Genomic DNA, 24,929 nt, shown 5'->3' on the forward strand with positions numbered 1-24,929 from the left:
ACACCTGCGGCTTTTGGTCAGGTGCGGCTAATGTATGTACAAAACAGGATTTTCCCCTGATTTTAGCTTGTGCGGCTAATATTCAGGTGCGCTTTGTAGTCCGGGAAATACGGTAGTTGTAGTGAAATGTATGGGAAAAGAATGGCTTTGGCTCCTTTATTCTCTGTAAATAATTTTCTGTCAGCCGTCAACAGAGGTGTGGTCACTGATGAGCAACCAGTCAATCCCAGCCAGACTTTAATGAGCGGATGTGACGGCTAGCAAACGGTTGGACAACATCCTTCTGTCACTCAAAGGAGGCACAACTTTAATAATACAAATTTTATGTTTCAGTACAGTTTTATTATTTACCCCTGACACTGCTACGAAGGGATAAATTAGCCATAGAGACCAAAATCATATCTGTACCGAGCTGTTAACACGTTTATGTTTATGGCATTTTAACGTCAGAATTTTTGGACGTTGACTTACTTTTAGAGCCTGCCTCAAGTGGTCATTAGAAAAACTGCAGCTTTTGGCCTTTAGAAACAAGCAGCAACCTTCTGGAAGTGGAAATATAAAGCCAGTGTTGCAGTTATTCTAAATCCCATTATGGCTTTTTCCAAAACAGAATCAATCCCCATGAACTCCTGTGGTAAAACTCTAGACTAAACACCTTTAAAACGCAGGTTTTGGAAATGTTGGTTTAATTTTTCAGTCCCAGAGATTACCGCTCGCCTAACTTGAATCTCTCAACAAAGCGTGGACAGTCCATTTGCAAATGCAAATAAATCCATGTAGAATAATGTGTGGAGTTGTGCTGCATACATTTAGTCTTTGTTCCCCTTCCTGTCCCTTTTATCCCAAAGGGGATAAAAAGTTCAACCTATAACTTTCGTCAAATAAATCCATCTTTATCCTTTTCACCTTGACATGCAGATATCAGTTTCAAGCTAAAGCCAGAAGGCAGACGTGATAACCACAAAAATAAACAGAAGCAATAGAGTAAATAAAAAATATAAGTTAAGGAGACAAAGACACTGAGAGACGGTGCTGAAAAGAGCCTTCACCAATAAAATACTTGACATGTTTGTATGCAGCATTTTTCTGTGTATCTGCCAACTTGCATGCAGACTTAGCTTGTTGCTGTGGGCAATAACAGCAACGAGCCCAGAACTATTTGTGGATACGTGGAGAGAAATTTTGACTAACGTAAGAATTCCCCCATGGCGACAAGCCCACTGCCTACAGCAAATATCAGAAGGCCTGCCCTCCCCCTATACTGCTCCATCTTCATAGCAGCATCGCTGTGGTTCTCCTCCTCCTCCACTACCACTCGTGTTTTACAGAGGCATCAAAGACTCTGCCCTCTGCTGAGCCATCTGCTTCCTTACTATGTGCACAGTCGCTAACAGAAACAAAATCCTCAGCAGCGCACACATCACCTCCAAGATCATCAGACTTTGCTTTCTCAACCTCACAGACCTCCGCCGGATCTCATCACGGCTTTTTTTCTGTGTGTGTGTGTGTGTGTGTGTGTGTGTGTGTGTGTGTGTGTGTGTGTGTGTGTGTGTGTGTGTGTGTGTGTGTGTGTGTGTGTGTGTGTGTGTGTGTGTGAAATCCCATCTGGGCATTGACACAAATCCTGGATCTAATAAAGGGAAGGGAGAGAAGGGGGAGCTGATTTTAGCAGATTCTTGGCATTGTGACCCTGCACAAGCTGTCAAACTAACATCACAGATCTTAAAGCCCCAATACATCTGTGCACTCTCTGGAAAGAACAAAAAGACAAGTGTTCTTCATTTTATGAGGCATCAATCAATGAGCAGGAACGTAAGGTCGTAGCTAGCTGCTATTTTTTTATTACTGATCAACCTGCCAGCTATGTATGTTGGTATTTGCAGGGTTTATCTGCACTCAGAAAGCAGTCTGTTATTTTATATAAGGTTGATCATGCTCACACTTGAAATCTTTGGAGGGGACTTCAAGTGTGAGCATGATCGACCTTATATACAATAAAGGACTTTTTGGGAGTGATGGGGTGGAGTACACCCAGGACAGGGTAACCACTGGCAGTCACTAGAAAGTCTAGAAACCATTACGTTCCTCACAAATACTTTCCGTTTCAGTGTTTTCGTATGTGGCATTAGTATTCTGGGCACTGTTTTGCCATCTGTATCTCTCACATCTCACACACACACACACACACACACACAGAGGCAGATATAAGATCAGTGAGGGGAGAGGAAGCACAGCGACAGGACAATGGACGGCAGGAAAGTGTCTCGTCCTCTCTTTGTTGCTCTGAAGGCTTCAGTGAACAGAAAATGTGAGATGGATGAAAAACAGGAAGGGCAAGTGACTACAACAGTAACTGTATCTGCTGACACTTCCAGTTACACGCTTCCTTTATTACTGGAGTAAGAGTTTGAAAAAACATTAAAAACAGATGACCATAAGACATCAGTATTGCTTTAGTGTTAATCTCTCATTATAAGTTGGATTTTTGTCCCATTTCTGATCATTTTAATGCTTAAATGCTGATTTTTCTGCCACTGTTCATCTTAATCTCTTTATGTGGGACTGCACAGCATCATCCCACATTTTTATTAGATCTGGTTTCCAACTGCAGGAAGTCTGGCTTTAATGCAATGGATGTGAGGGAAGAAGGGAAAACTGTTATCATGGATCAAGCAGAGGTTAACATGTCGCCGTCTTTTGCTGCTCGTGCAACGCCCAAATGGAAAAAAATTGTGAGTCTATGCATTTTACTAGACAACGACAATAAAACATGATAGAGAAAAGGAAATACAGCAACATTAAAGCTGACGAAACAGCTTATAACTTGGTGAATACAGTTTTTTTTCTTTTCTTTCCATTTCCCACTGCGGAGAATTGTGACTTGAGTCCATATATTATATGAGAATTTCTCTCTCTCTCACTCAAAAAAATAAAAAGGTGGCAAATCTAAAAAACGAGATGTACCAACCTATCTGTGCACCCTTACTGAAATCTAGAGACGATTACCTCAGTTATTAAGATGAAAAAAGGAATACATGAGTGTGAGAAGACATTCTTAATGCCTACTGTAATTTGCCTGTATGGGGTACCAGAGATCTGTGCTTGTGAACAAATTCTCAGACTAGTTTTCCGCAGTAGTAACGTGTCCTACATTTAGTTTGTGGATATCTGATCACCCTACTCTCGTCTGTCTGCAGTGTAACTGCAGCCTGAGATCCTGTGATTGATACTCAAGCCTGGGGGTATTGCTTTTGTGTTTGATATCTCATTATTTGAATCGGTCCACAAACATCTAGCAGATGCAGCCATTTAGGACAAACTGGTCACAAAACCAGTACCCTCACTTTATAGTTAAACTTCTTGAACGCTCCTTTCAGTCAATTTAAAGGCTATTCATCTCAGATTAGTTAGTTTAATATTGGTTAATTTAAATCATCAAACTTTGGCAAATTGTGGCCCCAGGGGAGGCTGTAGCTCAGTAGGCAGAGCAGGTCATCTACTAATTGGATGGTTGATGGTTTGATCCCTGTATGCACCTGTCTGTATGCCAGAGTATCTTTGGGTAACATACTGAACCCCAAGTTGCTCTCTGATGCATTCATCATAGTGTGATTGAATGGAAAGCACTTACCCGAAGAAAAAGTGCCTGTATGAATGGGTGTGAATGTGTGAATGAGGCGTGATGTATAAAGTGCTTCGAGCGCTCGAGTAGAGAAACACTCTGTGAAAACCAGTGCATTTAACATTTATAGAACACCTTTATTTCATTTTTTCCCATTTTTTTAAAACATGTTTTAAACTTTATTCTATTTAGATTTCTAACTCATTCTTTTAAAAAGTTCATTTACTGTGTAGTTTCTACTTTACTGAGCTGTCTTGTCTCATCATACCGCCTTTATATTTTATTGAGCTATTCTACGTTTTTGTTGCGTGTGTTGTGTCTCAGATTTTGATTAAATTTTCCAACTCAGGATCTGTAGATGACTCATGTAACTAATGCACATTTGCTAATGTCATCAATTGTCCAACTTTGTACAGTTATAGACTGTATAGGAAAAAAAACAAAACAAAAATACTGGTAAATCCTACCCTTAACATTTCATATATTGAAAATTGAATCAAGTCTTTTAATGGCTGGTTTCTGCAGAGGCCATGAAGCTCCCAGTGCACAGTTTTTGTGCTGATGTTAATTCCAGAGGAGGTTTAGAGCTCTGCACTCGCTGAGTCTGTGGACTATTACTCGACAACCCTAAATCACTCGAATTCAAAGATTCAGAGGAGAGGCCCAATACTTTTTGTCCTTTTTTCCCCTCATTGGTTATTTGGTATTATATAGACAAACATTTTGAAATATTATTCTGGTCACATCCCAGTGAATCTCCAAAACCTGTTTAGTTGACACCAAAATGTGGGTATTAACGGCAAAGAGCTTTGGTATTATCTGGTAATGAATGTGCTTACTGTTATTCACATATGTATCTGAGATGTGTAATTATAAACCTTTTTACAACTGGAAACAGTGCAAAATAGTTTCTCACTGTGATGACTCTAAAGAAATAATAGATATTTCTAGGGAGTGAGCACAGTAGTTGTGATGGACAACAGTGTCTCTGTGCCTCGGGCTGATGATTCAGCGATGTGTCTAATGGAAAGCTTTTAGCCGCTTTTGAATCTTCCCACCACTCACAGAGGAACATAAACCAACAGATCCACACAAAAAACAAACCAGCCGCCCTCTCTGGTTTTCATCTTAACTCGAGCCACTCTGCAGCCGCATCTTTTTCAAACTTGCTTTAATGACTTGGTATGTCCTTATTATTATTTCAGTATGTTCTCCGCCCTCGCTGCTTTTCCTTCTACCTTCACTCCCTGCCCTTCTCTCTAGGTCAGCCTCCTGATGCTGATTCGCTGGTGTTTTTGTTTCCCCTGTTTCTCTCCCATCCTTTGCCTTTTCTTTCTCACCTTTAAGTGGTCAGATACTGTAACTCCTATCTGGTGTTTATAGCAAGTATGCAGGAACTAAAAGCTTTACTCAAGGCTCTACTCTGCATGCATAATGATTTATTGAGGTGTTGGGATTGTTGGGTGGGGGAGCTTGGATAATGACGGTGCTGAAATGATGGTTTGTGTCTCTCTGTGTGTCTTCCCTCCTGCTATGAGGCTAATCACTGGAGATAAGCAATACTCCTGCCGTTTCATCAGTGCCGATAATCGCTACCTCTCACCATCTGTCGAGCAAAAATAATTTATTCAACCTCCAAACATAACTTCTAGCTTCTGCTGTTTATTCGCCGCTTTTCTAGTGAGTGTGGCGCCAACACCTGTTGTCATCCCTGCTATAAAGGGAATGGTTTGCTGACTAACAAGCTTTTAACATTTTGAAAGAACTTCACGGGAGTTTTTGCTCATTTCAAAAGTTCAGCTTGAGAACTTTTGTTACCAGCTTGCTGTCTGATATTCCTCTGTTTTTTATACCGGGTGCTATATGTAACAGACAAAAGCCTGCGTGAGTGTGTAATCTGTTTTTAACCTTTTGTTCTGTGTTCCTTCTAGGAAGTATAAAAGGAGCGACAATAGTGGATGCTTTGGATACCCTCTACATCATGGAGATGTTTGAAGAGTTTGATGCTGCTACTGACTGGGTGGAAAAGAGCCTTGACTTCAACGTGGTAAGTTGCGTGTGTGCTCTTGTTATGGTCAGGTATATAGCAACAATAAAATATTGAATATTATATTTTTTTGTGCAGGTAAATATTAGATTTTCTTGATATATACGATATAATTTGGAGGCTACGTCGCTCACCCCTACTACCCACTGTCCCACTGTGTAGCCCACAAAAGCATCCAGTATTAGTAGTGCATGAGTCTCTTCTATTCTGCTGAAGTGAAACTGTCACGGTCTGGCTGGGGGAAGACCGTATGTGTTGCAGGGAAGGACTCAAGCGCAGACCAAAACGTGGTGTGGATTAACAAAACAAGCCGTTTATTGAGGTTAGCAACGAGGGTACAAAATAATAGGGCATCGGTGAAAACTAAACAATAACCTAAACTGGGTGAACTAATAACAAAACATGAAAAACCTTAACCATAATGAACTGACATGGGTACCTGGAGATGAGACATGGATGAGCAGACGACCTGACAAAGAATGGCTGAGATCACACAGACTAAATGGACACAGGAGGATAATGAGGGAAGTGGCAACACATGGGGAACCAGCTGACACACATGAACATAACGACGTGACAATGGGAGAGTAAAACTGAACACGATGAACACAGACACACCAGACCTCTTCACAATAAGACAGGAAACAGTGAGATATAAACATGACAACCTGGACTGACAACATACGCCACAGACATAAAATACATGAAAGCAGGGGAGACTTAACATAGTGGAAACACGAGGGGAAAATAACTAGTAACACCTAGGCATGATAATGATAAACTTAGGAAACCTGAAGGCTACATAAACTAAACACAAAACGCTGGGTCAGCAGACCCAGGATCATGACAGAAACAATATTTAACTGCATCACAGAATTACTGTGCGGGTAATCAAAGGTCCTCGACAGGTGTTATGTTGAACCAGCATCCTTCTACCTTCTAACATATATAACTCTCTGATAAATTATTAGCAGAGTAAGGTGAGTTTCAGTTGTGTCAACTAGACCACAGCTTGTGGTTAAGTAAAAGTTATGTAAACATGAAATGAAAAAGCTTTTGGCGTAGCCGGTCTGAAACGCCTCCGAGGTGGTGTTGCTTTACAGTTAGTTTCCTCTTTGCTGTGTTAGCTCTCCTGCATGGTATGCTGAACAAAAACTAACATAGAACTGAGCTGACTAGATCGGCTTGCTGGCAACAATATCTGTTTCGGGATCAGAGCAATATCTGATCCAAATATCGGATTGATGCATTCGTAGCGAAAATGCCTCAAACATTTTGCACAGAAGACCAGTTTTCCTATAGGTCAATAAAAGTGTCATTGAAGAATAAGGTTCTAAAATGTCTTTTAATTTCCTGATAATTTGCTTGTAGGTATTTAATTTGAAAATGATTTCCTAAAGACTGGTAGAAAAGAGTCATAGCTCATGAATTTGACCTTTTTATACCACCATAGTGGATTATAATGAAGACTTCAGCTTTAATTCAAGAGGTTTAATAAAGTATTGCATTATTAAATTTTAAGAATTTAAATGCATGTAAATTTATCGTTCTTAGGCCATGCATTTCTAAATAAACTAATAAGATGGGAAAAAAGTGTGTGTGTGTGTGTGTGTGGGGGGGGGGGGGGGGGGGGAGTCAAATTTCATTCAAATAATCATCAGTACAAGCATTTTTTATACTTTCCTCTATAAAAAGGACATACATTTAACTGGGTTTCACTAAATATTACCCCCCCCCCCCGATCATCCATGCTCCACCTTCCCTATTTGAGAATCACCGGCTTGGCTACTAAACAGTGGACGAATGTCACTTGAATATCTGAAGATAAAATAGAGAAAAATCTCAACAACTTTTTTTTTTAAAATAACTAACTCCTAACTCCCTCAGAAACTTTTCATATATAAATTCCTTACTTTAATTTAAAAACAAATCCAAACGTGTATTAGTTCACATTCACTTATACAAAATAAACGTGGTGTACACATCTCTCTGTTTATATCTGGTGGCATGATCGTGTGGTGGTTAGCACTGCAAGAAGGTCTAGTTTGAGTACTTTGTGTGTGTAATTTGCAAAATCCACAATAACTGTGGTGGTTCATGTATTTGGATCTTGAAAAAAGATTGATTTGGATTATTCATGCCATGTCATAAATTATCTTCTAAGTGTTCCAAGTGTCTGGCATCTAAATAACTGCAGAGATTAAACTAAACTCAAAAAGCAGTTAGCAGCTTTGGTCAAGTGGTGCTTACACTCAGCATTGTTTAGTTTGTCATGTGACGCTGAGTTTCTTGCAACAGCAAATGAAATCACAACTGTTTGCTCACAGATTTCCTGAATACAACAGTCCCACTTAAGAAAAAAAAAGAGTCTACTACTGGCGGAAATCCCAAATTTAGATCACCACCTGTGTGCTGAGCTTCGAGCCAAATCAGTTCTCATTTTGAGATTTGTTCCTGACCAACACAGAGGAGTGAAAATAAATTCTTGAGAAGGTGTGATGTTTACTGTCAGTCTTAAATGGTCTTACAAGAGGAGGTGTTGTGTATATACAGACATTTAATTGAAAGTAAGAAAGATCACATTTGGAGGCCTGGTTTGTTTTCTGCCCATGTGTCTCCACTGAGTCATCACTTGGAATTTAAAAGCTTTTTTAATCCACAACACGCTGAATTACAGAAGTATGGATGTCTACTCAGTATAGCACACTTAAAGAAATGCTTCAAGTTGAAAGGTCCTTACCAAGGACACATGCTTTCACGCAGCACTCCTGAGGCTGTAAAGTTTTACTGTGAGCTTGTGAAAAATAGCAAAACATGTCATTACTTCCTGTAGGTCACACGGTGCTACTTTCCAGTTTGAAAGGCATGTTTTTATTGGAAGTTTGAATGAATGTGATCCAGCCTATGACCTAATGTATGAAATCTAACCTTTATATAGATACATGAAAAGGTGAGCAGGTGTATAAATACATATCACAGTGAGGGCTCTTTGTTGCTCTCTTAACTTGGATGTTAGATGAACCCTGCTTGTGAATGTATCTTAGACTGCATATAAAAATGAATGGTACAAACACCACGTTTGGAAGAGAGCGTGTAGTGTTGAGTTATTGGCCTAAATACACTCCTGTAATAAGTTGTACTAAAAATGATTCACATAATACCAACAGCACAAACGAGATCCCAAAACCAAATTCAATAGCGGATATAATGCAGCAGAGAAGTGACTACAGCTATAGTAACTAGCTCAGCACTTAAGTGTTACACAAAGCTAAGGCCCATAGTGTTGTGAACTTAAGCCTTAATACTATTTAAATGTGTAAATAAAAATTCACTGATGCTAAGCCTAGAAACCAGTGGGTGATGGGGAACTGGCTATATCCGTCTTTTATATACAGTCAGTGCATAAGCATTAGTTTCCCTTTAGTTTAAACCAAAGATCTCTAAAAGTTGATTTTGGACGTAGCGTCATCCAAATGACTTCTTCAGTCTTCCTGAAGATGAGTGACGAAACGTTTCTCCCACAAAACGCTGCGTCCACATGAACAGAATCAACTTTTGGAGATTTACTTTCCTGGATGATTGAGAATGCATCAAGACGTTAAACCAAAGATTTTACCACGTTTTTGTACAGGAAGCAGCCTGTGAGCATGCACATTTTTTTTTTAACAGCAATAACAGTTTAGTTTTATTTAAAGTGCATTTCCATTGCTAAGACATAGGCTTGTGCTCATTTTAAGGATAAGACACAATTTAATAAAGATACTAAGCTCTAAACTGCCTGACATTCCAGTATTTAATGCAGGAAATGTGTCCTTAGTGATATTATATATAGACTAATGTAATTTTCTGCTGTCTATAAGGTTAGAAACAATTACCTGGTGTTCCAAAGAGCTCTGCTGATAATGGATCCCAATACAATAAATGCGTTACCAACAATAAATGTGTTACCAAAATTGTTAAAAATTATGCCACTTTGACTCTCCTGAACATCTGGAAGCATCCAGGAAATTGGTGTATTGACGCTGAATTCTGTTCCATAATGGTATCAATAAAAACCCAGAGAGAGAGCCCACGTACAGGTATAATGTTTGATATGTTGCTCTTGAGTTTTCCAGGTTTATTATTCATCAACTTGTAATTGTATGCTCATGGTGCAGGAGTTTACTTCTAATGAGCGTATGTGAATATGTAAAGCAAACAGTGAATAATATTAAAGTGCTTTTAGAGCACTTTCTGCACGAGTTGCTCAGTATTTACATACATTTACACAAAGGAACATGTTAAACTTTAGTTTGTAGAAAGTTGCGAGCAAGCACACGGGATCGTAATTGCCACCTGGGGAATATTGATTCATCAGATATAAATCCTGTCAACTAGAACTTCTCAGCTGTTATGTCCACTCGTGGAAGGGCTTATAATTCTAATAAAAGATTACACTTAAAAGTTACAGATCTAGTGCAGATTTCTTACACAAAGTCTGACGTGGATATCTCATCTACTGTATGTCATTTCTGCTTTTGCTGATTAATTGTGTGGGCACATGTTAAAGAGTTAAACACAAACATTTTCCCTCCTTCCTTTGATGTTTGCCGTCCTCATTATAACATCCCCGTTAAGAGCTCCTCATTAGGGGGAAACAGCAAAGCAGTTTCTTTGTCTTTCTTTTAGCATGGTTCTGATATCAGATTTATGAAGTCTAATTCTGAAAACCAAAACATACATCCACCAAACATGATATATAAAAGCTCAAGTAGTGTTGTCAGTTATTCCTTCAGATCAGCTTTAATCCTCAATACTGTCTCCGAAACTGTGCATGTTTTGGATGTTTTACTCGTTGAGGTTTCCACGTCTGAATTTTTGGTACCACTGCTTTGTGCATAATCCTTACTGATTTCCAGTATTTGCCAGCAGTTGCCCTGTCAGTCAAACGGCATTGTAACAGCAGGAAGCCCATTGTTTTGTGATCATTTCCTGCAGTAGCATAATGTCGAGATGTAAAGCTGCTTTTGATATTCCACTAAAATGCTTTTTAATGGGAAGGTTTCTGTAGGCGGCTTTGAAACCACCCTCACTGGGGTTAAAATATCAACTGAGTTAGCCGATGTAAGTCTGACAAAAAACCAACCCAGATTTCACTGAAGAAAAACACTAACCGGCATCATGTATTATTAGCAACAATTAAGCATTTGGGGTGAAACGAAGCAGGAAAATGAGTATCAACAGTCAGAAGAAAAGGTTCAACTTTACGTTTGGGTTGCTTATTTTTAAAGCAAAGGAACAAGGCAAGTGAAAGAGATTAAAACAAAGAAAATAATAGCAGTTGTTTGAGATGTATTAATATTAAAGTGATGCCATTACTAATGCGTTTGCCATTGAAATGTGTACAAAGAGGACATGAAGTACATAGAGCATAAATATTTCTCTAATATTAAAGTCAGTATTCTCCAGTACTTTCTGTATGTGCTTGCCAGGATTATCGTTCATCCTATAGGCCATCATCAGGCTACCACAGAGGCTTACAGTCCTTAAGGTTGGATGGAGTCATCCAATTTTTCTATGACTATATTTGCACCACATGCAATAATATCTGGCAAGATTGTAATACTCTTTTTTTCTTAAAAATAGGATAAGCTGTTAAGAAGATGGATTGATTAATGAAATTCTTCCTGAAGAGCCATATGTCAGATCATCGTTTAGAGATCCTCCCTCCTCCTTTGTAAACCAATAGATTTTACTCTTGCCTGTGGGATCACACAATCTGTGTATGTAGCGACTGGAATGGTGTCCAAAGTTTGCTTGTACCACAACACCTGAGAAAGTGTGACACCTCACTTAGTCTTTGAGACTTTAAGAGCCCCACTGGTAATTTATTACTGTTTATTTTCACTTAAATAGCGAAGTCCTGAATCTTTTGAAAGGCAAAGAGGAATAGAGTTGGAATTGTTACACTCTTGGGACGGTTTGTTCATTACAAAACACTGAAACAACATTTCTTGTGATAAGATAGCGGGACTTATAGGCCGGTACAGTTAGATTTTTACAACTGGCCATGCAAGATCTGTGGATACACTTTGATCTGATGAGTTGTTGCTGGGAACATTATCTCCTGGGCTCATCTTGTTTCAGTCCTTAATTAGTTCTCTGCTTGGAAAAGCCCATGCTTAGTCAGTTTCCTGTGCGGAGTGTAATGGACCGAATGTTGCAACATCAGGAGACTTGACTGCTTGCCTGCCAGCTCTGTCAGGAGTGAGATAATGTCACACTGCTGCTGACTCAGAGGGTCATTGTCCAGCAGTTCAAAGCAGTGTTGGCTTCTTCACACAGTCACAAAACACTGCAGGATGACTGCTGGCTGAAGATGTTTCCGTCTTTAAAATTAAATTAAAGTATTTTTAAAATTTTGACTTTGATGTAAAGCATCATCTTTTAGCTTATTAAACCTCCGCTGCCAATAGACATTAAAACGTAGGAAGAAGTATTCATTGTACTTTTGGATTACAGCTGCCTAAGTGTTAAAACAAATAATTAAATTGTAATTAGAACGAATTAGTGCTGCAATCTCCCCACTCAATCAGTCACTAAGACTTGGGGATGAAAAAAAGACAGGACACATTTTGTGTGGCACATAATTTGTTTTTTTCCCCTCCCCCTTGCAGAGTCTGTTATCCTATCTCTAGTCGACAGCAGTCACTTATGAGAGCTGTCAGTCAAGCACAAAAACTTCATCCGCCTCGGGAATCTGTTCATAAAGGACGGACGTGAGAGAGAAATTACGCTTCATTGTTCGACTACTGAGACAAATGGCTATACAACTTTAAATTTTTTGTTATTTTTCCCTCCATTAATTCTGCCCAGAAATAAATGTATTGTGTTTTTAAAGATGGCACACTTTATCTCCGGCTTTTAAGGCGGTTTTTGGTACCTAAAGATTTCTTTAAAAACTTTGGAAGTCACTTCTCTTTTTCAGGCTGCCGTACGTGTGCCCTTCAAGGTATGCAGTGCTTTATCAGCATTCTTTGTTTTTTCCTGTCAAACTTAAAAATATGCTGATGAACCAATGGTCAGAATAACTCAAATTTTGACACATACATTAAGGGATGTCCTTTGCATAAACTATAACAAAGGATTACATATTATTAACCAGGTAGTTCTTTAAAAAGTCACACAACTGTGTGTCATACATTTGAAAAAGTAATGCTTGCATACTAGACTAGTATTTATCTTGTGTTTTATAGCTAATTTGTTTGAATTTAACAATACTAAGACTCATCACTCAGAGCAATGACATTCAAATAATACTTTTTAATAATACTAATAATACTATAATACTAATTTTTGTCTAACATTGTTTATTTTATATAAAAAACTCTTTATGATCCATCTCTATGGATACATTTCTAATGCTTATTCAATTCCAGCATTTTGCTGAAAAAGCATAATATTCATAAAAATAGACAAATATCGTCATTACTATTAGACTTTAACATTAGATGTGATTTCTGTTTTCCCCGGTATCTTCTGAATAGGGTCGTTTTTAGTGTCAGAGAGATTAGTTATTCTGTCTTGGACCTCCTGAACAATTTTTGTCCATTCCAGTTAGAGCTGGGCGATATGAGATTTTTTCATATCACGATATGTTTTTTTTTTCATTTCAGGCGATAACGATATCTATCACGATATAAGCCAAATAACTATATTTGTAAGATTTAAATGTGCCGTTGCTCACAAGTAAAATGTGAAATAATCAGCAGCTTGTTTTTATTTAAATATTTATTTCCCATAATAAGTTCAACAGGGTAGATGTACTTAAGGAACATGAGACTTTTTCAGATAAATAAAGGCAAATATTGCAAACTACACAAAAGGCAGCCGCTAAAGCGTTTAAGTTTCAAAATAGAACAAACAAAACAGACTAAATTGTCAATTCCACTTAGAAACAAAGTATTAATTCTAAAAATAAATCTTAGTTTGTTTTACAGAAGAACAGACAAAACTGACTAACTTTTGTCAATATCAAATAAACTGAGAACTAAAAGGAAATTCTCAATCTCTCCTTGTTGTATAGCTGAGCTTTTCAAACAGTTTTAACAGTTACTTTAGTCTGACAAAAGCCGAATGACGAATTAGCGCTTCCAGTCAGAGACTGAGGCTACGTCCACACGTACACGGGTATTTTTGAAAACTGAGATTTTCCGTTTTCGTTTTAAAAAATAATCCCGTCCACACATAAAGGCAGAAATGAAGGAAAACGCTGCTATGAACATGCCAAAGCAGCAGGTGGCGCTAGATTCCTAACCGTGCAGAAATGTTGGCCAATCAGAAGTCTAGAAGCCTCGGTGGGAAAAAGTAAACAAAGCTGGGGCATAGAAGCAGAACAGAGTCGTATGTGTGGAGGGACAGTAACTGTGTGTATATGTAAGCATTTAAACACTGCAGAGAGTAGAATTAACAGTAACAGTATTGTAGAAATTCATTTCACCGAAACAATAACGTGGCGCACAGTGTGACGCATGCACCAGTTTATTGTATTTCCAGACTTGCTTTCGGCACAATTTACAGTGCACGCTACTCTGTTTTTTGTCAGACTTGAAATAGCCGAAATACCTTCACACTACGGAACTTCTATGGCTCTTCCGTTCGACAATCTCTCCGGCATTGGAACCATCATCTGTTTTCTCTTCGGTCACGCTCGGTTGATTTTTCTAGTCGGCACACTCATTTCCTCCATTACGCGCTGGCTCCATTACCCGCTGGCTGCTTCCCAAACAAACACACGTGCGGCTTGGCACTTGTGCTGTACGTAACAAGCCACGCGACGTGACGCTGCGGCTGTGATTGGTTCGGCTCTGCGCTACTTAATTTGGATTGGCTGACCTTTTTTTTCTTTGAGAACAAGAGCGGCGAGGTCTATCACGATAGCTTAATTTCTCTATCGACTAAAAGTTATATCGCGATACATATCGTTATCGTTCTATCGCCCAGCTCTAATTCCAGTGATTGTTGGAAAGTTTTCAGTTAACCATTCCTTAGTCATTGCTTTCTCAGCTGCAGTTTTCAAATATCTGTCTGGTTTTTTGAGTACAGTTGGCAGATTCCCCAAACACATAACATTAAAATCAAAGTTGATCTATGGGCAGATTGATGATCTTTCTGTTCCCACATCCAGCCAGTCAGAGCAAACTAAAGAATGGTCCTGAAAGACTTCAGGAAGTGTCTTTTTTTTAATATCAGTTTTGCTCACTAAACACTAAAGCAACATCTTGGATGGCCTGCCCACAGGGGACCGTAATGTTGGACCGATAATCCTGTTAAAATGCTCCAAAATAGAAAGGAGAGGTGTGACTCCAGGCTGTTGACTACATTTGAGCACACCTGTCAGACAGAGTGTCCACTACCCAACTGGATGACATTTAACAGTCATGGGGAAATTACCTGCAGAGATCAAAGACATTTTTGTACCAAGCTGTAAACATACTGTGAGGGTTTCTGGATTGCTGCCCGGGAACAATATGTTTCAGATGGTTTGGAAAATTTGGTGCTGGTTCTCAACTAAAAACATTCGGTAGATCCCTTCTTTAATGTACCATCCTTAGCCATACACAAAGCATGGCTAACCCTAGTTATTCAAAACTTCTGAAACTTTTAGTGAGGGAATTTCCTTCTTCTTGGTCTATCAGAGATCACTTACCAGAGTCACCCCACCCCACCCCCAATCTGGGGAAACCGAGTTCTTCCCTTTTCTGAGCTTGCCTCGAATAGTTAACATGCCTTAACTCCTTTATAAAAACCTGCCACATACCTAATGTTGTGCATTCAAGGAGTGATGCATGGAAAGGAGCATGCAGCACACATGATTTGCTTCAGTATAAATGCTCCTTGTTATCGCATCATTACATATGTCAACCGGTGTAACAGTCCTCTTTTGTCCTTGGCCAATCGTGCTTGCCAAGTGGTCCTGCGCAAGTTTCCTGAATGTCCTCCCTGCACGAGTGAACCTGATCTCACAAGATTTCCACAACCCTACTCATGCGGCGTACTCGCACGCCTCCTGAGCAGATGCTTTCATGCAAACACTTTGTGGGATAAGCCACTTTCTCTTTCATTCATCCTGGCTCAGTTCTAACACACTCATTTGGCTACTCGGTCATTCGTAGCAGCGCGGAGAAACCTGGTATTCAAATTTATTCAGCTGTTTACAGCATCAGCCTGAAAATATCTGTCTAGACTGTGAAAAGCTCACCTCTGTCTACTCCTCCCTGAGGCCAAGAAGAAGCCCAGGAACGTTTCAGTTTTGAGTTGTCTGCTTTCTTAGCTCACTGTTTGTGGGAAAAGAAATGTGTATTCATGAGTAGTTAGCAGTTATATTTCGTCTCATATTTCTTTTCTTTTGTCTTTGCCGCAGAATGCAGAAGTGTCGGTGTTTGAGGTGAACATCAGATTTGTTGGAGGTCTGCTGTCCGCCTACTACTTGTCTGGAAAAGAGGTAAGTAGAGAAATAAACCTTCCTCTGTTTTGCTTTTATTTATTTATTTATTTATTTATTTTTCCGCCACCTCTGCACTGAATGAAACTTCGGGGAGTCTTTGGGGAATCTCAGCCTGTAGTCTGATTGATGAAACAGATGGTAGAGTGGAGACTGAATGAATTAATGTTTTCATGTGCTCAAAATCTTTGTCCCCTTTAATAGCTGGTACAGTTAGATGTCTCCCATATTGCAGGGTGAATTTAAGTTCTTTGTGAGTACCATTGCGCCGTCATCTAGTTTGATTGATTTGCTTCCAGCCTTTCTATGGGTGGAAGATTAACTTCTGTGTTGTTGTTCTTGGATCTTGTCTTCTGTAGCGCCTTTTGGCTATTAACAGTTCTGAAAGCTGTTGTATTATTAAAGAATTGAGCAGGGAATTTGCTTATAGACAAAAAACCTTTAGAGGAACTACTGCAGGGACCAGGGCCTGAATTAAGTTCTGGAGTCACCCCCTAATGTCCTTACTTTGGTGCTGGTACTTTAGGTTTGTGGCTTACACCACCAAAATTTGTGACCAGTCAGTCTTCTGCATTACCACAGCCTTCTGGACTTTACTGGAGACCAGTGGCATTCAGCAAATCATGATTAGAAATCTATGGGAGAATTCTGAAGTGCTAATGATGGTTGGCTATCTGCTTCCAGCGAGCCATCAACAGACAAAATGGGAAAACATATCAACCAATCTGGTTGTTATGCGGACACATGCGAACATTACAGCCTCACACTACTTTCAGCTGTGTGGTGGCAGCCATGACTATCTCCCCTTTATAGTTTAATAAACATACTTTGTTTTACTTTTTCTTTGCATATTAAATCCACAGTGCAAATTAGCGCAGCATTTGTTCAGTGTTCTGGTTGGATAAGCACAGATCCTGTCTGCAATGTTGTGAAACTATGTGCAAGTGTAGTAGAAGTGCAATTTTAATAAAAACCAACCAGATTTTACTGCTGTTTTTATGTCAGTGTGACCGAACGGCTTCAAAATAGCTGCCTGGAAGTAGAGCAGAGCGATATGACTAAAAATATTTATCACGATATACATTTGAAAATTTGCGATAACGATATAACTGACGATATAATTGACACTAGACAAAATACTTTACAACTCTACAACTTTATTAGTGCAAAAAAACAAAACAGAACATCAATGTATTTTCACTTAAACAAGAAGCTGTTTTTTATGTGCATTGAAGTTATATAAAAATGTAACAGTGCAAATGCAAATTCCTTGCTGACAGTTCAAGCGGTGCGGGTTTGTAGCTTAGCAAAGTCGTACTAAAACATCTGACAGATTTTCGAGCGCCGTGTACCACATAAAAATTTTTCGAGGTCAGTAAACACAACCAGAATTCATACATAAGGCACACGGGATAACATGCTCTACCAAAAATAGTGCTTTGTTGTGTATCTGACGGACGAAAGCTAAATCAGTTCCACACCACTGAAGTTGCAGCATTTTTACAAACCAGTTCTGGTTCATCCGTTTCATTCAATGATCCACTTTCGCCCTCCTCATTCTCCGTCGCTGCCATGCTTTTTCTGCCATGTGTGTATGAAAACAAAGGCACTGCGCAGGCGCGTTTTACCCATATTCTATCGCGATATTTCATTTTCTTATCGTTGCCCAACATTATACCGGTATTACCGTGAACGGTATGATATGGCCCAGCCCTACCTGGAAGTATTTCAGAGATGGCTTCTGAATGGAAAGGCTTGCTTCAGGAACACGTGAGCAAAATATAAGCCGAAATTGGCCAGCAGAGTATCTCACTCATGTTTACAGTGGCCTGAAAGGTGTAAGAGGCAGCATTATGCAGTTATTCAGCCTGACACAATTCTGTGAATGACTTTAAAGAGCTGCTATTTAACTCTGTTCCTATGCAGTGAGATTTATTAGCGACCTTTGCAGGAGTGGATATCAGCCAGATGGCAGAAAATGTAGGCTGATTTAAATCTCAGTTCAGTTGGGTTTCTTTATGTTCTAAAGTAATATTTCACAGACACCTGAACCATGTTTTCATTTAGTCGTTAACTTGTCTTTCACTTACTTTATTTAAGTTTGTCTCACAGTCTTTTTGGGGGGGGGAAAGTTGCTGTGGCCTCTTTTAGATGAAGTTTTGGCTGTGCACAAAATTGGTTCAAGTTTGCCTTTGATGCTTTCTCCCAGATGGGCTCTGTAAGATGTTAAAGATCCTGCCAGTGAGGTTACTTTTCTTGAAAATGCGTGTTTTAACCCAAACCCTGAGATCTTCTTCCAAATCTAACCAAGTTGTTTTTGTTGCCAGACTGGAAACTTTTCTCACTTGTACAAAAATAAGGTTTAAAACAGCCATCCCTTTGTCATATGTCAGCAGACTCATTTCCCTCCTCTGTGCTGGTGTTTACATTGAAATGCACCCAGTCATGTGGTCTGAAGCAACTTTTACTTTCTTCTGTAGTAAAAGAGTGAAAGTTCAGGACACTTGGGGTCAGCGTTCTGCTTGAAAGGGAACTGAGCGGTGGTGTTCCCTCCACCCTCAGAGACTGAATATGTCCTGAAGTGTCTTAGTGCTGAAAAACTGTTTCTGCAACCTTGTTTTATGCAGGAAAAACAAGCGAGAAGGGAGATTCCTCAGGGCTTCTCACTTTACTCATAGTGCCAGACCTGTTGTGCTTGTGTGCATGTGTATAAATCTGCTCAGTGACAAGAGGCTGTGAAAATGACACCTGCTGGGTATTGCGCTACTCTGCCGATGCAGAAGTGGTGTCTTAAACTCAGTTTTTTCTTGATGCCATATCTCCTTTGTATCTTCAGCTTATGACGTTCAGTCTCTAAATGAATGATGAAGCCCCACTAAAGAACAGATAATTCTGCACATCATTACAGCCCCAAAAACCTGATACCAGCATAAGTATAGCCCATACCCCAAAGATCTTCACAGTTGATTTCTGTTTTTTAGACTGATCTCACCAAGTGGGATTTTCCTTTAAGTGGCTTCTTCATTACCGCTGACACTTCAGGAGTAATCAGTTCTTTACATGCAGGTATACACCTTAATCTACATCTTCATCTCGGCAGTGAATGAACGAGGCTTGTGAGGCTAAGCGCTTCTTTATTAGCAGAGGGAGGCGGTGTGGGCAGAAGTCAGACTGGAGAGCAAAACCCATTTCCAAGTTCAGTGAGCATTTCCATGCTTCACCACACACAGCAAATCTGGAGGAATATTTTTTTCTTACTTGTCAAGCGTTAGATGTATGGATCATGTCATAAAACTAAACAGTAAAACTAATAAGAACAGCGAGCGCTACTTAAAGAGTGCAAAGTGGTTACGTTGTAAGAAGACAATAGTTTAATCTTTCCTACTTTGAGTCCTAAAGCTGATAACAAAGTGGGCAGTATAATACTATTGACGGTATGAGCCTATGTGTGTGTCACCATAGTAAAGCTTTTGAATAACCATATGTGAGTCATTTTTTCTTTTTTTGTTGTTGTTTTTCTTTTTTTTTATTATCCCTTAGTCATAAAAAGGTGATTGGGTATTGTCGTCACCACACCGGGTGGGTGGGTGGACAGAGTGGACACTAAAATTTGTGGACACAAAAACTTGATAAATATGTCTCCAAGGATTTTCAAATGGATACCATAAGTGTATCTATAAAAAAATCTCAAATGAGGTTGAACCTTGGTGAACTTGGCCTCAAGGTCAGAGGTCAAGTTTTATTAACTCAAGAAGGAAGTAAGCTTTGATTTTCAAATATATATTATAGGTGCAACTACTAGAAGGGTCAGGGGTAGCGCTGGCGGCCGTCAGTACATTTTTTGCCCACACGCTATTTGTCTGTGGTGGATTTGGCTACAGTGTGGCTGTGGTTCAAGAGGTAGAGCACAGGGTCAGAGGTTTGATCCCCAGCTGCTCTGGTCTGCATGTAAAATGTGCTTTGGCCAATAACTGAACTCTAAAATTGCCCCGATTCAGCCATTAGAGTATCAATGTGTGAGGTAGAAAATGTTTGAAGGCATTAAAAAAAAAACTACCCCCCCCCCCCCCCCTCATTTTTTTTTTTAATGTTTTGAAAGCTGATAGCAAGCTTCCTGCATTAATCTTTATTGGCAGCCATAATAATGAGAAAATTAGAAGCTTTTGGTATCATCTGAACTGATTATCCTCTCAACATGAGCGAGACAGTGAATTGAAAACTGACCCCCCTCTTTCTCACTCACCATCACTCTTAGATCCAATTCTTTTATGAGTGTCGCTCAGTTCACCATCCTCTTCTATTTCATTGCTGCTACACAAGGTCCCATTCATTCACCTGAAGGTCAGGGTTCTCTCATGGATAGATGGACAACAGGTAGCCTTGGAGGACTGAAAGCGTGTGATAGTGAAGATGACTGAATGTGGGTAGTGGTGATGCTTTAAATGACCGTCGGTGTATGGTTGCAAAATTGCTGGGTAAAGCTGCTTTGCAGGCTTATGCTTTAAATAAACATGTTCAATTGCTCATAAATGTAAATGTCTAATCAGGCATCTAGCAGCAACTTCATTTAGTCATGGCAACATGGTTAAGATGGTGAAGTTCAAATGGAAAGGAAGTTCACGTGAGTGATTTTGAATGTAGCATGGATGTCAGAAACTGCTGATCTGCTGGGATTTTCCTGCACAACTATCTCCGGGGTTCAGAAACAGTCAGAAACAAGACACTCTAGACTGTCGCGAACTTTAACTCAAACAATCACTCATGGCAACCAAAGTTGGAGCATATCTGGATGCTCAACACACTGCAACCACTGAACATCCAAGGTATGGACATTGAGGCTGTGGACAGCTACAGGTACCTTGGTGTTCATCTGAACAATAGACTGGACTGGACTCATAACTCAGACGCCCTCTACAGGAAAGGGCAGAGCAGGCTGTACCTGCTGCGGAGACTCAGGTCGTTTGGAGTGGAGGGCCCACTCCTGAAGAAATTCTATGACTCTGTTGTGGCTTCTGCTATCTTTTATGGCGTGGTCTGCTGGGGCGGCAGCATCTCTGCTGGGGACAGGAAGAGACTGAACAGGGTGATCCGAAGGGCCAGCTCTGTTCTAGGATGCCCTCTGGACCCAGTGGAGGTGGTGAGTGACAGGAGAACGGCGGCTAAGCTGTCATCCCTGATGGACAACATCTCCCACCCCATGCAGCAGACTGTGACAGCACTGAGCAGCTCCTTCAGTGGGAGACTGCGGCACCCACGGTGTGGGACGGAGAGATTTCGCAGGTCTTTCCTCCCCACTGCTGTCAGACTCCATAATAAAGACTTTAACTGATCAAGCACACACATCCACACATATGCAATAATACTAAGTGCAATAATCCTTTCTGTCATCGTTGTATTTTTACTCAGTTGTATATAGTATTTGTATTTGTATTCTATTTTTATCTTATTGTATATTTATTTTATTTTATTCTACTGTATATAGTATTTTATTTTATTCTATTCTGTACAGTTGTGTACTGTATTTATTCTTATTGTATTCTAATTTTTGCCTCATAACTTTTGCACTGTCCACTTCCTGCTGTGACAAAACAAATTTCCCACGTGTGGGACTAATAAAGGTTATCTTATCTTATCTTATCTTATCGGACCTTGAAGCAGAAGACCACGACTGTTAGCTAAGAACAAGAAACTCAGGCTACAGTTCACATAGACTCACTAAAACTGGACAATAGACGATTGGAAAAATCTGATGTGACTCGATTTCATCTTTTGATCATCGATTGATCATCTCAAACTGGTTTCTGGCATGACAATGAGTTCACTGTACTCAAATGACTGTCACAGTCAAATCGCATAGAGCACCCGCCCTGTCAACATGGACCTAAATCTCGGAGGAATGTTTATTGAGTCTAAAAAGCAGTTTTTAGGGCAAAGAGGGTCAAACACACTACTAGCAAGGGTGCAAATCTAATAGAAAAAAGATGTGCTCCCTGCTACAAACAAGTTAAATTCCATCCCAAAGTAAACAAACATCTATATTGTCTTACAGGTGAAGTTTAAAGCAGAAGACAGAAGAATTTGTGTTTTTCATTTTCACAGTTGGTAGGATTACAGACCTTTAATTCTTCATTTTCACCTAGCGAGGTTTTCTAGACGAGTCACTGACAGGCTTAAACTCCCACTACCCACATCCAGGTACATTATGTGGAGAGATATTTTTATAACAACTGAACACTTGATAGATATTATGTAACTTCCAATTTAGAGTAGCCAAAGAAGATACTTTTTAAAGCGAGAGGCAGCCAGGTGAATACAGAAAATAATACTGTAGATAAGATCATGACCTTACAAAGCATTCCGCCTCTTGACTTTGTCTGCATTTTCTAGTGTTGTCGTCTGAATTGAAAATGAATTCATTAGAGATAGGAGACCTTGTCAACAGCCCACTCAGCATATTCAGAAATGATCCTTTCAATTAAACAAAACCTCCCTTAAATGCATCAAAGTGTTCGCTCTGACCAGTGCAGTTGTGTGTGAGGCCTTTTATTGGTATTTTAATGTATTAGTATTAAAAAAATGCTATAGAGTGTAGTGAACAGAGATGGGCACTAACGCGTAATCTGATTACTTTTTTCGAGTAACGAGTAAAGTAAGGGATTACAATTGCAAAACAGGTCAATAGATTAATGTTAGATTACTTTAAGCACACTGCGTTACTAAAACCATGATTTTTTTGCGAGAGTGTCTCATGACAATGACGTAAGCGAGTGCGACGTTCGTGGCATCAGCTGTGTGCAGATCAACAATGGATAATATAACGAGTGCGGGAGAGAGTATGAGCGTGCAGCGTTTAAAGCGTGGAAGTACTAACCTTATGTTGAGTTTGATTCCATAAAAAGTGACAAAAACATTAGCATCCGCTCTTCACTGCGTGGGAAGAAAACCTCTTTTTACAGCGAAAAACCCCCTAAACGTGCCTGCCCCGCTCCTGCTTTACAGGTGAAAATAGAGCAACAGGACCGCTGAGTCTTTGATTTTATTTAGTTTCCGCTGTGTTTTACGTGCATCTATTTGAAAGAGTGAGTGCAAACACAAAAAACTATTTTATTTTATGTGCTGGAATGTGCAGAAAATGGGTTTAATGTTAAAATGTTAAACAAATTTCTTCCAGTCAGAGAATGTTGCATATAATTTAATGTTTGCTTGATGCATAAAGTTAAAAGATTAAAACTAATAAAATAAGTTTTACAAAGAGACCTTCATTTGATTACATTTTATATGATGGATTATGCAGAAAAAGTAGAATTGGGCTGAAAGATCTATTGTTTTATTACCTATTTAGGGGATAAATAACGTTTTAAAAAGTAACTAAGTAACTAATTACTTTTGAAAATAAGTAATCAGTAAAGTAACAGGATTACTTTTTTGGGAAGTAATCAGTAATTAGTTACTGATTACTTTTTTCAAGTAACTTGACCAACACTGGTACTGACAACCTAGTGGTTGCTTTAATACATGTACGAATAAAATACAATGGTCATGTTCGAAGACTAGAGTGTATATTCAGACTTTTTACATAATGTCACACCATTATGTGACAAAACCGTTTTTTCTTCTGCTGCCTTTCAAGTATTTTACCAGTTTTTAATTCAGATGCAGTTCAGATCAAGCCACTAAACTTCTTACAGTATAGGACTGCATGTGGACATGCTTCTTCAACCCTTTTCAAACAAGTCCTGTTGACCGGTTGCAGAAATCCCTTCTCCACAGCAACTCAGATTGTCAGTTGTTGGGTCATCTAAACTGACACTGGTGAGAATTTTAAATGGATCGAGCTTTTGAAGTTTTTCACTTCTCAGTCTTGATCTTATGACCTCTGGACTCTTGCAAATGAGATTTTTAATCTCAAGAGTATTGTTGTGCCATGAAGTGAAGTTTAAGTTAATAAAAAAGTTCTAATGACCCTGAAACTAATGAGTGATCTTAGATAGCTGGCTAACCTTTGCTAATTAGAACTTACCACTGCAATAAAGAATATCCTGTCCTCCACCTCCCAAGCAGCAGAATTATTGACCCGTCTCTATTGAAAATACATGGAACGGATTCTCCAAGGGATAATGTGTAAATCTTCTTCAAAGTGGAGCTCTGGCAGGAACTTTGCTCCTGTTAGTGACTGAAATACTGCAGCAGCTGCTGTACACCTGCACATGTACAGAAATCTGTATTTTCATGTTTTAGGAAAGATTTTGAGAGTGCCTTTATTAGATGGTTACAGCTAGATGACAGGAAAGTAAAGGAGAAAGCGCCGGGAGGTGACAAGCAGGACATGGCCTGCAAAATTGAACCCAGGCTGCACAGCCTCTGTGCATGTGGTGTAAATTCCACCAGGTGAGCTGTAGGGTGTCTGATAATTGGCAGGGTTTTGCTGCATTCGTGTGGAGTGTCCAGCACTGGCCAGCATCCTGTAAAACCTTTTTTCTTCTTTTTGCCTTTCAAGGCTCCGTGACAAAAGAACTTGAATAAAATGAACTCAATACTCAAAAAAAATTAAATAACATGAAATAAAAATTAAAACAACCTTGCAAAGGCCTTCACCTGGAGATCTTAAGATGTTTTCATGTTGAGATGTTCATTGGGTGTTAAGGCTGAAGAGCCAAGAACACTCGAAAGGTCACTTTAAATGTTGAAATATCTTTTATATCAAAAAGCCTTAAATGGGAATAATTAGCTTCCCATTGTAGCTGCCGAAAACAATTAAAAGTTTAAATCTAAGGCCT

At 39.4% G+C, this 24,929-nt stretch overlaps 1 protein-coding gene across 1 annotated transcript in view; it reads left to right on the plus strand.

Annotated features, from left to right (window-relative positions):
• The window catches only part of man1a1 (mannosidase, alpha, class 1A, member 1), a 172,998-nt gene that overhangs the window by 61,958 nt on the left and 86,111 nt on the right, over window positions 1-24,929 (plus strand). Inside the window, exons 3-4 of the mRNA XM_085373614.1 lie at window positions 5,554-5,669; window positions 16,072-16,152. Coding sequence (XP_085229740.1) covers window positions 5,554-5,669; window positions 16,072-16,152 — 197 coding nt within the window. The remainder of the gene's footprint in view (window positions 1-5,553; window positions 5,670-16,071; window positions 16,153-24,929) is intronic.

This window comes from Diplotaxodon limnothrissa, linkage group LG15, assembly GCF_057381915.1.
Source record: "Diplotaxodon limnothrissa isolate DT_005_m linkage group LG15, D_limnothrissa_male_GT1.1, whole genome shotgun sequence".
NCBI lineage: Eukaryota > Metazoa > Chordata > Actinopteri > Cichliformes > Cichlidae > Diplotaxodon > Diplotaxodon limnothrissa.